The 16066-nt window shown below is 32.1% G+C and overlaps 1 protein-coding gene across 4 annotated transcripts in view; it reads right to left on the bottom strand.

Annotated features, from left to right (window-relative positions):
• The window catches only part of LOC124102283 (A-kinase anchor protein 9), a 91941-nt gene that overhangs the window by 11947 nt on the left and 63928 nt on the right, over window positions 1–16066 (bottom strand). For all 4 annotated transcript variants that reach the window (XM_058583680.1, XM_058583679.1, XM_046458526.2 and 1 more), the window contains 10 exons: window positions 12067–12219; window positions 11551–11730; window positions 10094–11164; window positions 8297–8437; window positions 7330–7818; window positions 6872–6935; window positions 6537–6658; window positions 5491–5682; window positions 5081–5269; window positions 1724–1868 (listed from right to left, as the gene is read on the bottom strand). In XM_058583680.1, coding sequence (XP_058439663.1) covers window positions 1724–1868; window positions 5081–5269; window positions 5491–5682; window positions 6537–6658; window positions 6872–6935; window positions 7330–7818; window positions 8297–8437; window positions 10094–11164; window positions 11551–11730; window positions 12067–12219 — 2746 coding nt within the window. The remainder of the gene's footprint in view (window positions 1–1723; window positions 1869–5080; window positions 5270–5490; window positions 5683–6536; window positions 6659–6871; window positions 6936–7329; window positions 7819–8296; window positions 8438–10093; window positions 11165–11550; window positions 11731–12066; window positions 12220–16066) is intronic.

Below are 16066 nucleotides of genomic sequence, written 5' to 3'. Positions count from 1 at the left end.
CCAAATCTAATCAACCACAGAATGAAATATAAGTTGTAGAATATCCAAACAAGAGAATTCTACATGGTAACAAAAATGAACTATAGATAAATGCAGTAAGTTGGGATAATTCAGGAAGGTGACAGAAGCAAGACATAAAATATACAGATAAAGTTCAAAAATAGAAAAACTTTAAAACATATATGATTTTGGAATATATAAATTAGTAATAAAACTAAAGAAAAATCAGGATAACCTCTAAGTTGCTAAAGAGGGGGCTTCAGAATGTTCTACTTCTTAACACAAGCAATGTCTCCTCCATAGACATTCATATAATAATGTCATACTGGGGCTGGAGTTATGTCTCAGCAGTAGAGTGCTCGCCTATCATGTGTGAGGCCCTGGGTTCAATCCTCAGCACCACATAAAAATAAATAAATTTTTTTTAAAAAAAGGTATTAAGTCCAACAACAACTAAAAAATAAATATTAAAAAAAATAATGTCATACTGAAGAGTTGAATTGTTCACTTTTCTGTATGTTGTTATAGTTAAATTTTTAAAAAGAGGGATTAAAAAAGAAATGGCTACTTTCATTATGGATTTCCTTTTCCTTTAGGTAGTTATCCTCTAGTATGTAAAACACCTTTCTTAATGTACAGCTTTAAGAGAGTTCAACATCTCTAGCAATTAGAGAAATGCAAATCAAAACTATTCTAAGATTTCATCTCACTCCTGTCAGAATGGCAATCAATCATCAAGAATAGGCAACAACAAATGTTGGTGAGGATGTGGTGGAAAAGGCATACTCATACATTGCTGGAGGGACTGCAAATTGGTGCAACCACTATGGAAAGCAGTTTGGAGATTCCTCAGAAAACTGGGAATGGAACCACCCTTTGACCCAGCTATCCCATTCCTTGGTTTATATACCCAAAGGACTTAAAATCAGCATACTATAGTGATGCAGCTGTATCAATGTTTATAGCAGTTCAATTCACAATAGCTTATCAATGGAACCAACCTAGGTGTCAATCAACAGATGAATGGATGAAGAAAATGTGGTATATATACTCAATGGAATATTACTCAGAGCTTTAAAGGAGAGTGAAATTACGGCATTTGCCAGAAAATGGTTGGAGTAGGAGAATATCATGGTAAGCAAAATAAGCCAATCCCATAAAACTAAAGGCCAAATGTTTTCTCTAATTTGTGAATGCTAATTCACAATAAGGTGGGGGGGTAGTAGGGAAGAATAGGGTTACCTTAGATTAGGTAGAGGGAAGTGATGGGAGAAGAGGGGAGGGAATGTAGGGATAGGAAAGATAGTAGAATGAAACAGATATTATTACTGAATGTATATATGTGACTACATGACCAATATGATTCTTCAACATGTATACTCAGAAAAATGAGACATTATATCCCATCTATTCATGATATATCAAAGTGCATAAATGCATTCTACTGTCATGTATAACTAATCAAAACAAACAAACAAAAAAAGAGACCATGAAATTAATTTGTTTAACTTGGTCAAGGTAAGGCTACTGTATTTAAAATTAGATACAGTTGTTTAAAATCAATTTGACAATCCTCTAGCCACTACAGTAATTAATATAATTAATGTTATGAAAATGAGAAATCAATATCACTAAAAGGAAATGTTTTAACTGAGTAATAATAATGTAAAGTGAAATATTTTCACCCATTTGTGTAATTATATGAGTCTGTTTTGTAACATACCTAGGTTTGGTTTATCATTTTCTTGTTCTCTTTTCAAGGTCATTTTCTTGTCATTAATTTGAGCACGTAGTACTTCAATTTCAGACAATAAGCTTCTTCTGTCTATTTTTTGGAGATATTCCATAGCTGCTCGATATTCAATACCCTTTTTGTAACAAAGGAAAAGAAAAAATCAAGTGAAGAGAGTTGTAAAGATAATAAAATTAACAACCAGAAGTCTGAAGAATAAATGAACTACACATGCTAAAGTTTTTTTCTTTTAAAAATTTCATTCTTTTTGTCTAAAATGTGGGAGGATTTCTTGCAGATAGATGCTTCTTTACCTCTAAATACTGTAGTGTACTTCCTAAAAATAAGAGCATTCTTTTACATAACTGCAGTATAATGATCAAAAGAGTAATTAACTTATCATAATATTATCTGGTATAGAGAGTTTTTTCAAATTTTGCCAAAAGTTCTTTAAGAAAAAAAAAGTGATTCATAAGTATTCCTTTGTCTTTCGTGATCTGAATTTTTTTGAAGAGTACAGACAGGTTATTTTGTTGCATGTCCATTAATTTAAAAAAACTTTTTTGGACTAATGTAAGTCAAAGTACTTGAGGGGTTTGGCCAGCTTTCCCCAATAATAGCTTATATAATCAGAGCACATTATCAAAACTAAGAAACTGACATGGATAAAATTCTATTTAAACTACAGGTTTTAATAAAATTTCATTTGTTTACATGTACTCATTTTTTCTCTTGGCATACAGTACTATGAAATTTCATCACTTGAACAGGTTCATATATATGTACCACAATAAGGGTAAAAATTATTTCAATCACCACAGAGACTACTCTGTAGTCCTACCCTCTTCTCCCTAACCCTAACCTCTGGCAACTACTGATGTGTTCTCTATCACTATAATTTTGTCATTTTTAGAAGTTACATAACACACAGGAAGTTTAGGGTATTGATTGTTCCTTTTTTAATTGTTGAATAGTATTTCATTGTATGAATATATCACAGTTTCTCCATCTATTCACTTACTGGAGGACATCTGGGTTGTTTCAAGTATTTGGTTATTACAAAGAAAATTACTGTGAACATTCATAAATAGGTTCATAAATAGACACCAGTTTTCATTTCTGTTGATTAAATATCTACACGTGTGACTGCTAGGCTGTGTAACAGATGTACGTTTACCTTTACAAGACACTGCCAGATTTAGTTTCCAGAGTAGCAGTCCTGCTTTACACTGCCTACCAGCAATGTATGTGACATGAAGTTTCTCTCCCTCTTTACCAGCATTTGGTGGTGTCACTATTTTTTATTTTGCCCAGTCTAATAGATGCATGGTGGCCTCAGTTGGTTTTGGTCTCATATTTTCCCAAGTGGATTCTGATTATGCATTTCATAGAAGTATTAGGAAGTACTCGATGTCTTTTTTTCCCCATTACTGGTAATATTGATTCTGATCATTTGGGTGGGGCTTGCAAGGTTTCTCCAGTGTAAAGTTACTGTTTTTCCTTTTGTAGTTAAAAATGATCTTTTAGGGATTTTACTTTTCTTATCAACTTTTTCACATTAGTTTTAGCATCCACTGTTGATTATTGCTGAATTGATCATTACTATATTGTTGAATAAAGTATGATCTTATAATTCCTTCGTTCCTTCTACATTTAATAGCTGGCATTCAACTGTGATAATATATATCCATCTACATGAGCTCATGAATTCTTATTTTACTCTTAACTTTAAAATCTGTCACTTTCATTTTGTTTGATCTTTTAATTTTCTAACTTTGGCCAGTGAGGGAACCTTCAACAGGCTTCTGTGACCTTCTGACATATTCCCTTATTTCTTTGAATAATTCTTTACATGCTGGCAAAATGAGGGATTCCAGGTTTACCTTATTGTCTTCCTACTCTATTCTTGGAATCATCAGATGCAAAAGGATTCCTAATTCTTTTTAATGGATAACGTATTTAAAAAACCAAGTCCTGGGTACTAAGTATTGTGAGAAGATTAAAAAATTTTTTTTTGTTTTAGTTGTAGTTGGACACAAAACCTTTAATTAATTTATTTATTTATATGTGGTGCTAAGGATCTAACCCAGCACTGTACACTGAGTTGCAACCCCAGCCCTACTGATTTGATTCTGTTGTAGGTCTTTTCAGGTATTCTATTTCTTCCAGCATGAATTTTGATAAGTGATTTTTAAAAAAAATTTCACCTCAATTTTTTTATTTGTATAAATAAAATAATTTATAATATTTTGTTATTTTATTTGTTACATGTTTAATTATGATCTCATCTTCATTTATAACATTTAAAAATCATAATGAATTCTCCAGAAAAGATTTTCTTATTTAGCATTTTCAAGGAACCAATTTTTAATGTTTTATCCTCTATATTGTACTGGTTATACATTTCATTAATGTTTTTTACTTTATTGTAGTTAATCCTCATTATTAATGGATCCTGTGTTTTCAGATTTGTCTACTTGATAAAAAGTTTTTGTAACCCTCAAATCAATACTTGTATTGCTTTGTCAGACATAGTTAGAGTAGTAAAAAATTTAAATTTCCTCATGCACATGTTCCTGGCTGAGTTAAACAAGGGCATACTCTACCTTTGTATTTTAGCTCTCATATTGTACACAAATGTCCTGTTTAGTAACTTGTTTTTCCATATTGTGCTTTGTATTTGTGATTTCGTGGTTTTAAATGGCCCACAAGTGAAGGGCTTGGTGTTCCTAAGTGCAAGAAATCTGTGGCATGCTTTAAGGAGAAAAGTGTGTTAGATAAGCTTCTGTATGATTGCTCTTGGCCGCATTAAACATTAATGAATAATATACAACACAGAAGGTATCTTTTTTCTTTTTTTAATGGCACTGAGTACTGAGCCCAGGGCCAAGAGTATGCTAGGCAAGCATTCTACCACTGAGATACATCTCTTCTCCCCTCCCCATATAAGATTTCTTTAAACAGAACCACACAGAAAATAAGATCATGTATTGACTGGTTGATGAAAATATTGTGATTGAGGCTTACAGTAACCTATTCCTGTATTTCCTATGGGAAATATAACTACTGCAAATAATGATAAGTGACTGTATCTTATTCCTTCTCTTTTCTTTAGGTTTTACTCCTCTTTCTAACTTTCCAAGTTTGAGGACTATCTCATTAATTTTAAGTTTTTCTTACTTTCTAATATAAGACAAAAGGTAATGTTCTTCTCCTAAATACTCTTAGTGGCCCCTGTTAAAAATGCTAATCTTCATACTTAAATTAAGACTCTAAAACAAATCAGCAACTGATTTTCTTATTACTATTAAAAATAGTATTCTTTAAAATAAAATTTTGTTTTGATACCTGTTCTTGTATTCGCTGTTCCAAACACTTTAATAATCCAACTGCATCTTTAGTGCCTAGAGCTGTCAGTTCAGTCTGAAATGCAGCCAGCAAAACATTGTGCTCCTTTAAGAAAACATGTTGGAGAGCAAGTAGAAATTCCCCTCGCCAGTCCGGGAGGCTCTCATGAGATTGAGAATTATCACAAACCTAGCAGAGTACGAATAACAAAAGTTAGGTTTCAAATAAGCATGTTTTAAAAACATTCTACTAACCAAAATAGGTATTTAAAAGAACGTATGTATTTTTGAGTCTGAAAATACATACAATAATTTATGTGAAAATTCATATAAAAAAGAATTTAATTTACAAAGTTCATTATTGTCATTAAAAATAACAATGCTACATAGAATATAATATTCTTTGGGTACCTCAGATTCCCTTTGCACTTGTATTTTGGTAATTAATTCCTTAAGAGATGAGATGATATTAAGGTAAGCTCTTCTCTCTTTTAGCCAAAATTCTGAAACCTGTTGAATAGAATGATCTTCTCTATTACCACATGGTGACTCAGTGAGAGAAAGCACCTGCATGCACTCATTATAAACAGCTCTCAGTAATCCCTAGAAACCAAAATCCAAAAGCCAAAGTTATGACAACTTCTCCAAATACTGAAAAAATGAGAGCTACAAAGACAAATAAATATTAAGCAATATAGCATTATGAAGCAAAATAGATTTAGAAAAGCAACCGCAGAAAAGAAATTCCAGGCACCTTTACTAAATGCCTTCTTCCTGTGGAGAGCTAAGTCAATTGCAATAGATGGTCTATGATTTCCATAGCTTTCATCTCTAAGTTCCTTCAGTTTAGCTAATGTACTCTTCCTAGATTTAATGATTAGCCATTGATTTGACCAAAAGAAATACTGTGGGAAAAACTTCCATTCCTTGAGACTGCTTTTATAATTTTGGCAAACAAAAACACCAGTAATAAAAATTATTTTTTTAAATCTTCATAACATAATTATTTAATATATTGTATTTTATTATTTGTGGAATATGGAAATAAAATGAAATAGATTCTCATGGATTTTTTTTTTCTTTTAAGTCATTTATTTTAGCCTGTTTTCATTTGAAGCATGAGGTGAGTGCTACCCTTTGCTTCTATTTGATGGGGTGGACTGTACTAGACATTGTTTGAGCAACCAGGGATGGTACTTCCAACATCCTTTTTCCTCAATATCTAGTTAACAGAGAATTGACAAAAAGATCTGGTCACTAATCCTGGAAGAAAGGAGGGAGTGGAGGGCAGAATATTTTCTCCTTCTCTCTCCCCCTTCCTTCGATCTTTCTTGCTATACAGTTTTTTCAGAGATCCAGTATATAACTTTAAATAAACTACTATGTTCAACATAGAAATTATACTGGCTAAGTTTACTAAAATATATTATGTTTCAGTAACATTTATCTTTTAGTACCTTTATTTTCTTTGGAAATGATTGTGTTAAATTTTCACCTTCTTCTCCTCGTCCTTCTGATGCTGTGTCAAATCCCTGATTTTGCGTAAGATAAACTCCCTGACTCCAGTCTGATCCAGAATCTAAAATAAAGAAAACAATCATTTTGTCATTTTTTAATGCAGAGTAATACTCCATTGTGTATAAATGCAACAATAAAAAATTAAAAAAAAAAAAAAGAAAACAATCATTTGTTGTTAAACAAACAAACAAAAATAAAAAACATACCCTCTCCAAACAAAAATAACATGTTTTAATCAAATACTATAAACATTCCAGAATTTTATATAACTTACCACTGGAATAGATTCCTCTAGTTTGGTAAGCATTAGAATACGTTATTTCAGGAATCAAGGATCCCTAATTAGAAAAAAGAAACAACATACATAAATATTTTTGTTTTAATAAAAACAGAACCCAATGAACTATTTTGCTGTTATAATGCTGTAAAAAGGAAAAGGAAAGAAAAAGAAAAAACTCAATCTAAGCATACTTGAAATGAAACTATCTTATGATTTATAACAATTTTTTCCTTATGGATATTACCATAGTAAGAAGAGATAGTTATTATTTAAGGAACCATAACAAGTTGCAAATTTACATAAGAACTCTATTATCTAATACAATGGGGAGACTTAAATTCTAATAGCATAAAGAAGAGATATTTCCCAAATTTCTTTTAAAATTTTTGCTTAAAAACAGATTGTTGACAACAGTGGAAACTCCCCCCACACGACAACAACAAAATAAATACCTCTTTAAAAGATCTCAGACACTGTATCACTGCCTTCAATGTACCACACTCCTCTGTCAGTAACTCAACAGCAACATAATGTTCCCTCTTTAAAGTTTGAGTTTCTGAAATATGTCTGGATTCCATATCCAAAATTTCAGCGGCATGAAGTTCTTGTATGCGTTCAATTATTTCAGTAAATTGCCTAATTATTTCAGAGACTTTTTCTGAGGAACAGCTAGTCTGTACATCAATTTGAATTCCTGCATTTTTAACAAGAATTTGTGGAGTCTGGTTGCTCATGTTGACCTTGAGTATTTGGTCCGTTTGGGATGCAGTGTTTTTACCTACTTCAACAGGAAGTGGCTCTAAGCAGATGTTTCTGTTTGTTAGTACTTCAGACTTATCCTCTTTTATTAAGAAGTGGGATAATTTCTTTTTTTCCTCACCAAGCTGATTCTTAACTTGGCTTAAATCTCTCTGAAGAGATGCCATATTTGTCTCTTTTACCTAAAACACAGATGAATTAAGTTGAAAATCTTGCACATCAAATGAAGAACTTACAGAGGAGAGGGAAAGAGTATAATTTCATTTATATGTTCACTTGCCTCAGAATAATAGGAAAAACACTTTGGAAATTGTAATACATATATACTTTCGCATGTATGTATGGTCACAGGTTACTACAAAATTGAAATAATTTTATTAGCCTTTACTTTTGTTTCTCAGGGGATTTAAGTTCTCTTTAACAGCAGTTTTTCGCTTCCTTTGCTAAAAGACTAGAGATTAAAAGCATTCTTCTAATATAAAGATTCCTAGCAAAACAAGCAAGGAGATGGTGAATAGATTTATAACAATGGAATTTTTCAAAAAGACTTGTAAATTTAGTTTTTAAGTTATGGCTCTGGACTTGTTTCTATAAGACATTTTGAAAGGGAATTAAGATGGGTAGAAATGAATGAATTAGGAGTTATGTTACTTGTCTTACCAAAAGCTCTTTTTGAAGTTTTTCTGTCCTTTCTTTGAAAGTGGCAAGTTCTTCTTTGGTAGCCACTAACTCGATTTTAAGAGCCTCAAGTTCTTCAAAAAATCCACTTTCTCCACGGGCATTTATTAACTCAGTAGCTGTCTGGATACAGTAGAAAACATAAGAAATACATCATTAAAAAAAAAAAAAAAGCTAAGTTCAAAGCATTTACACATTCTAATGAAGCTTTTCCAAGACTAACTGCCTAGGGGTTTTAGTGATAAATGCTCTTTCAACAAACAGTGAAACATTTTAAGAACCATCATTTTGTATTCTTAAGGAAATAAGAAAGATTTTCTGGGAATGAAAGACAAATCATGCCATTAATATATATAACATTTATAAATTATTGATAAAAATATTCTTTGTGCCACTCAAAAGTTTCATATTTATATTACTTTCCTCAAAAGATATGAGCTCAAAGATAATTATTATAAGTTATACCTAAAAAGTTATATTAATATTTTAATAATTATTACCTACAGAAATATGCAATTCCAATGAGCTAGGAAGAAAAAGTATAGTGAGTGAAATTATTATCCTTTGCCAATATAAATTAAGTAGACATAAAATCCCAATGTATCAATTAATCTTCTGGGGCAGATAAGACTCAACTTCTGGTACTTGAAATTGTAAGTTTATTAAGTGAGGGAACTTGAAGGAAAAAAATCTTTGTCATGTCTGTCATACACTAAGAAATAATTGCAATTTCTGATCTTTATGTAAGTAGACTTAGGTCAGTTACAAATTTTTCCTAAGAAGAATAAAATCTATTATGAGGCATAAAATTTGCCAAGCTAATAACTTGTTACTCATATGTTAATTTAATATGAATGTTTTGATATTTTTATAATTGTATCTCACCTACATAACTTTCACAGATTTTATGCCAAAATTATTTTTGCAAAAGTGTGGTATGACCATTTTATGAAGCTCTCCCCCCAACCAAAAAAAAAATTGTGCTGGAATTAATTAAAAATCATCTATTACTATTAATAAACTGTCTTTGGTGCAAGATTAGAATGTATAGAATACTTATGAATATACATTACTGTGGTGGTGATGATTATGGGGTGCACTATGATACTTAAAAGAGATGATGACATAACATACTTAGTAGAGGTACATTAAGGGAGAAAATATTCACAGAAATTCTAGAGGACATTTGCTAAATTTAATGTTTGAAAATCACAAAATATATATGGGCCCATTATTCTAGTGATAATAAAATGACCCTATAGTGTTAAATTTAATCTGGTCTCTATACCTTGAGTTTCTGTGTAAGAAACTGCAATGTAACTTGGTAGGAAAACAAATGAACAGAGTATAATCAACTACTAAGTCTCAGCCAATGATAGTAGGCAACTATGTTTCAGCCAATCATAGGCAATCAACCAATCAAATCACATCCAAACAAGGTCTAGCCATGACCAATCAAGCAATTTCTGAATTTTATTTGTGAGTTCTGCCTCTAAATACCACCCACTGTTGCACAGTGAAACTGTTTCAATCTCTTCTGGTTCTGAGTGTTGCACAATGCATGTAGCACTTTTTGCTCAAACAAACTCTTTAGTTTGTCTAAAGTTCTTTAAGAACAATATGATTTTTTTTAATAAAATCCCATTATGTATAAATTGGTAGGTGTCAGCAGAACTGTTTGACTTAGTAAATTACCAATCAGCTTAATAAGCAAAGGAAAAAAAAAAAAAAAAGAGTTTCTTAGGGTATTTATGTGAAAAACTCAAATATAAAACTAACCTTGAGAACAAAATCTCCATGAGGGCTTCTTTTCCTTTCTTTTCCTTCTATTTTTTTCTCACTGTCCTCCAATAACTTCTGCAGTTCTATCAGCTTCTTTTCTTTTTCCAAAGCATTTTTCTCTGCAGTTTCCACTTGTTCTTTTTCTGAAATCAAAGTAGTATGCATTTCAATCACTTGTCTTTCTAAGTCTGATATTCTCAAGGTTAATGCAGACATATCTGACTCCATCTTGTTTTCTGTTATTTGATTTAAATTCTGCATATTTTCCTTTTCAAGTTCTGATGAAGCTACTCCTTTATCTTGATAGAATTTCTCATATTCCTGAACTGCCTCAAGTTGGACTTGACTTACAAGAGCAGCAGCTACTTTCTCCTCAAGTACTTTCTGTAGGTTTACGATCTTCTTCTGAAGCATTTCTGTTTCAGATTGGCCTTGTTCTTTTATGTCTTCTATTTGTTTATAACACTGGATAAGTTCTAAGTCCTTTGCGCTAACAGAGCTCTCAAGCTGTAGCAGTTTTGTTTCCAAATTTCTGGAAACTTTGGTGCTTTCTTCAAAAGATCTGAGATACATCTTGTTCTCAGGGGGTTTAAGAACATCTTCAATATGGATTACTTCCAGTTCGGGTTGGTCTTTGCTGAGATCATCTATAGTCATGCTAACACTTTCGTCTGGTACACTTTGGATTTTTTCCTTATGGTCATGTTCTCTCTTCAAGTTGACTAATTCTTGTGTTAGCTGATCCATTTGAAAATTGGTTTCTTTAAGTATATTTTTTGTGAAGGCCATTTCTTCATTAGTGATTTCTACTTGCTGTTCCAAAGCCAGCTTTTCAGCTATAACCTTTTCCAACTGATGTTTCAAGCTGTCCTCTTGTTCTGAGGGGGAACTGGTATCCACCAACATATTCTGTTCAATATATGACAATTGCTCCTGAAGTTTTTCAATCACTTCATTGAGCTTGTCTGTTTCTTCTTCTCTATTTTTCTTCAAACGTTCTTGACCACTCTTCCGACATTCTATTTGGGCTTCAAGATCCCTTATCAGTTCATTTTTTTCTTCAAAATCCTATTAGTTAATGAAAAAGGGAAACACAGAAAAATATGTATTCATATTTTAAAATTTTGTTTTATTTTAGGGTAAAAACTTAAAGATGATCAGGCACAAAAGCTGTATGCTTGTCAGACACATTATGTTACTTTCAATATAGACCAACACCTCCCTTATCACATCAAACAAAGACCTTATTTAGAACATCATTCTGGAAGTTCTATTAAACATAAGTGGCTTATGCTTTTAGTATTTGATTCTCTATTAGGAAAATGTCAACACTAGTACATTTTATTGGAAAAGATAAAATACTGAATTAAGTCTATAACAGATGGCATCCAAAGCTAATTACTCTATTTAACTATATTAGATTTCAGATAATAACCAATTTTAAATGAGTATACCTTGTTATCTGTTGTAAGTCTAAGTTGTTGATGAAAGTCTCTAATTTGCTCATTTAATCGATCAATTTCTACCTCTTTTTCCTGTATTATTTGAGCAAATTTCCCAAATAGCATATGCTGGTCATGAGTAGAGATAGCCTCAGGATCCTTTATGGCAAATCTCAATTTCTCCATTTCATCCTAGTGACAAAAATAACCATCACAGTTGGATGTATTCATGACATGGCATTTTTCACAACATTGTTTCAATTAAGTCTTATAAAAAATACATTTCCTACAATGTACAAGTAAAAAAAATTAGACATAATGAAGATCAATAATTCTTGAAATATTTTCATAAAAGATCTCAAAAATTTAATTATGAGCAGAAAATAAGTTCCATGCAAATCTATTTGCTTGCTAGTGTTCTTCGAGTGAGTATTATTTAGATCTGGACTTAGTAAATGTTTATTATAACTACATAGGAGGAAAACTTATTATCTCTTTATAGAAAAAAGAATTTTCTAAAATAGTTACCTTGAATAACTTATTTTCTTGTTCAAGTTCCTGTAGACAGGTAGTGGATTCCTTTTTCTGTATTTCCAATTGCATATGTAGTTGCTGAACTTCTTCATTTTTATTTTCAAGCTCATCTCTAAATTGCTCTAGTTGTTCTTCTAAGTTTGTTATCTTTAATATAAAAATTATGAAAAGTAAAGAAAAAAAAACTTTATACAGATGTTTGTCAAGATAGAATTAAGAATGTTGGGGCTGGGGCTGTAGCTCAGTGGTAGAGCGCCTGTCGTGCACATGTGAGGCACTGGGTTCGATCCTCAGTACCACATAAAAATAAAGATATTGTGTCCAACTACAACTAAAAAAAAAATTTTAAAAAAAAGAATGTTGTATTTGCTTTACAAAGTACATATGCTTAATTCATAAGAATAAAGGAAAGTGGTTTTCTAAGCCAGCCATACCTGTATGGTTCCTAGACATGCTCACACTGCACATTCTTTTTTTTCTTTTTTGGTTTGTTTATTTTGTTTTTGTTTTGGCACTGGGGACTGAACCCAAGGGAGCTTTACCATGGAACCACATCCCCCCAGCCCTTTTTTTTCATTTTATAGTTTTTAGATAGAGTCATGCTTAGTAAGTTGCTTGGGGTCTTGCTAAGGTGCTGAGGCTGGCCTCAAACTTGCAATCTTCCTGCCTCAGACTTCTGAGTTGTGGGATTATAGGTGTGTGCCACCGTGCCTGTCACACTGCACATTCTTAAACCATCTTGCCCAAGCAGAAGACACCTTTAAAGAAGGACACCAGGAAACATTTTCTACCATAAGCAGAAAGAGTCACAGAAAGGAGTAGTCCACATGCTAACTCTTATGTTAAATTCAGTTAGAATTAAGTCAGTTGCTATTGAAAAGCTTAGAAAAATTGTAGAATTAATTCAGTTATTCTAGTATCAAATAAAACTAACTTAATATAGTCCCACAAATATCTAATTATAATCCATTGAATGCCCTGGCTGCTTTGTAGTTTGATTAAGCAGATGGAAGCACAGATACACAATAAGGTCAAGAGATCCTTAGGTCTGAATTGCAGAGTAAGTTAACAAAATAATTTTAGTAGAAAATCAGAGAGCTCTTACTTATAGGAAAACAGAAATTTAATTTTTGAAGATGGATTATTAGTAACAAAAGTAAAATAATCCTCTTAGATGGTTACACACAAAAAATGAACCTGATGACGAATATTAAGAGCTAATTATTGCTCTATTTAAAAAAATGGGTTTGATTGAGGACATTAGCAGTCACTTTAGCTCACTGATTCACAGCTACTTAATATTTAATAAATGAATTTATAAACATATATTTATTTGATGATCAAAAATGTTGCATTAACAGCAACCTAAGATGCAGTAGCAGTGTTTAGTAGTAACTGGCTCAGAGCCAACTTTAAATCATTTAGTGCCTTAAAGTTGAAAAGGGGCATATGTTGCTTATATACTGATACATCACATAATTAGAATCATTCTAGCACAGGCAAGGCAAGGCCTTAAAAATCAGCCTAAAAAAAGAAATCAGCAAGGAAAAAAAATCAGCCTAATATTTCTTAAACAGAAATGGTATCAATACTAAATAATGGCTATAATTTATAGAGAATTACTGCTAGGCATGGGTACAAAGTACTTTATATATTGTTATTTTTTAAAAAGCCTGTTACAACCTTAGGAGCTCTATTCTATGATTAACCCCATTTCAGAAGTGAGGAAGGGAGTTACTGCAAGGAGTAACTTTTCCTGAGGTCACATGTCTACTATGTGGTGAAACCACCTTTTGAACCTGGGAGTTCCAGTCCTAAACTATAATTTATCCTGTTTCTAATAACTAATGTCTAAGACCTCTATTTAAATTTTTTTGGTAACACTGATATTAAACTCTGTAGACACTAAAATACATTTAGTGGTTGTACATACATAATTTCCAGGTTAGTTTATTGAAAATTGTGATGACTGTATCTTCTTCAAAGTTATCTGACAGTATTTACACCTATTCTTCTCTTCTATAGCAAATTTTAATGACAAGGTATTATAAAATCAACATACACATAGTTATTTAAGTTCAAAATTGCTGCCCCACCTCACATGACCTTTTTTTTTTTCCTTGTGACATCACTTAATAGTCTAATTCTTAGCTCTATGTCTTAAAAGCTCTGCTACTCAAAGTGTAGTCTTGGGAGCAGCAGAATAGGCATCATGTGAGAGCACGTTTGATGCACAGAATCTTGTGCTGCACTCAAGATCTGCATTTTGGGAGCTGAGGTTGGGGCTCAGTGGTAGAGCGCTTGCGTAGCATGCGTGAGGCACAGGGTTTGATCTTCAGCACCACATAAAAAAAAAAAAGGTATTTAGTTTCTCTACAACTAAAAATTTTAAAAAAAGAGAGAGATAAAAAAAAAAAGACCTGTACTTTAACAAGGTCCCCAGCTGATTCATATGCAGAGAAGGACTGGTTTAAAGTACTAACATTTTTATTTTAAGTAGCTGAACTTGAGACATCACATCAGACTTTAATTTCTCCAAATGACACTATGGAACATTCTTGTTATTCAAGCAGACTCTAGTTTCAGGCTGTCTTATAACAACACCCAAACCAGAAGAACATTAGAAAGGTTTAAACTTGTTTTACTTGTCTACCAATTGATATCTAGACTATTTGGATGACACTGATTTGTACCTATTTGAGTTTTATTTTATTTTATTTTTTAAGTGTTTTTTTCTCTTAAAAAAAAAAGTATAGGGGCTGGGGTTGTGGCTCAGTGGTAGAGCGTTTGCCTGGCATGTGTGAGCCACTGCGTTAGTTTCTCAGCACCACATATAATCAAAAAATAAAATAGAGGTCCATCAACAACTTAAAAAAATGTTAAAAAAACTTATATATGTTCCACTAATTAGATAGCATATTCCTTGAAGTCTGGTGTTGATTTCACAACTGAACAAAAGTGCTCTACATGCAGAAACAGCTTAATAATAAATGTTGAATGACAGTCTTTAACATTTTTCACTAACAAGCAAAATATATTCAGTGTTCTGGCAGTATAGTATCATAGGGTTCCAGAATCAGTTCTTTCTGTCTGTACTAAGTACTAACCTCTCTTAAGGATCAGGTCACACATTGGCAAATTAGGAGATTTTAGAACAGAACCTATTCCCAGGAAGACAGTTAAGGGTTAATGGGACAAGGCATTTAATATACTTTCTAGCCCTCAGCAAAGTTAACTATTATTTACTATTGCTATCTGTAAACTAGAGCTCATTAGTTCTACAGAGAGCTAAAACTTACTGAAGGAATCGTTTTCTCAAAATAACTATTGTCTCCACAATATTTCCTTCTCCTATAAGAAGCTGTTTTCTTCTTTTTATTCATCCCACATTTCTACATAGTCTAATGAACTTTCAAAAAAATGTTTTATACAAATTTAGGTTTTGGGAGTATTTGAACGTCTCAACTATAATGATACATAAGGATATCTTTATGTTTATACTCAATAGGACATCTGAAAACATTTGCCTAGTTTTCAGGATAGAATGCTTAAGTTATTTTCATTAACATTAAAAGACATGTTTTAATTCTACATTCATACCTCTCATTATTCAGTTATAGGTAAGGGAGTGAGTTCTGATAGAATACTCATTATAGTTATGTAAAGCAAGTAAATGAAGGTCAGCTGTTATTTTAATCTGTATATATTCACTCAACATCTTTGGCTCTGGGTCTCTATCTGTAAAAACCGAAAGTCAGTTAACAGATGCTCTCTATGGTTTCTTATAGTTCCGAACTACTAGTACTATGATCCTGAGTAAAAGGTAGATGTTTATTAGAAACTTAATTCAGGAAATTAAGGTGTTAGTAGATATATATTACATTCAAAAGATAATAAAAATAATAGGGCATGGTGGCATATGAATGTAGTCCCAGCTACTCAGGAAGCTGATGTGAGAGAATTGCTTGAACCCTTGTAATTTGGAGTTTACAGC

This window comes from Marmota monax, unplaced genomic scaffold (genome assembly GCF_021218885.2).
Source record: "Marmota monax isolate L192 unplaced genomic scaffold, Marmota_monax_Labrador192_F-V1.1 WCK01_AAM20220418_F8-fsc00531, whole genome shotgun sequence".
NCBI classification, from domain to species: domain Eukaryota; kingdom Metazoa; phylum Chordata; class Mammalia; order Rodentia; family Sciuridae; genus Marmota; species Marmota monax.
This window is presented reverse-complemented; position numbering and strand designations above follow the sequence as displayed.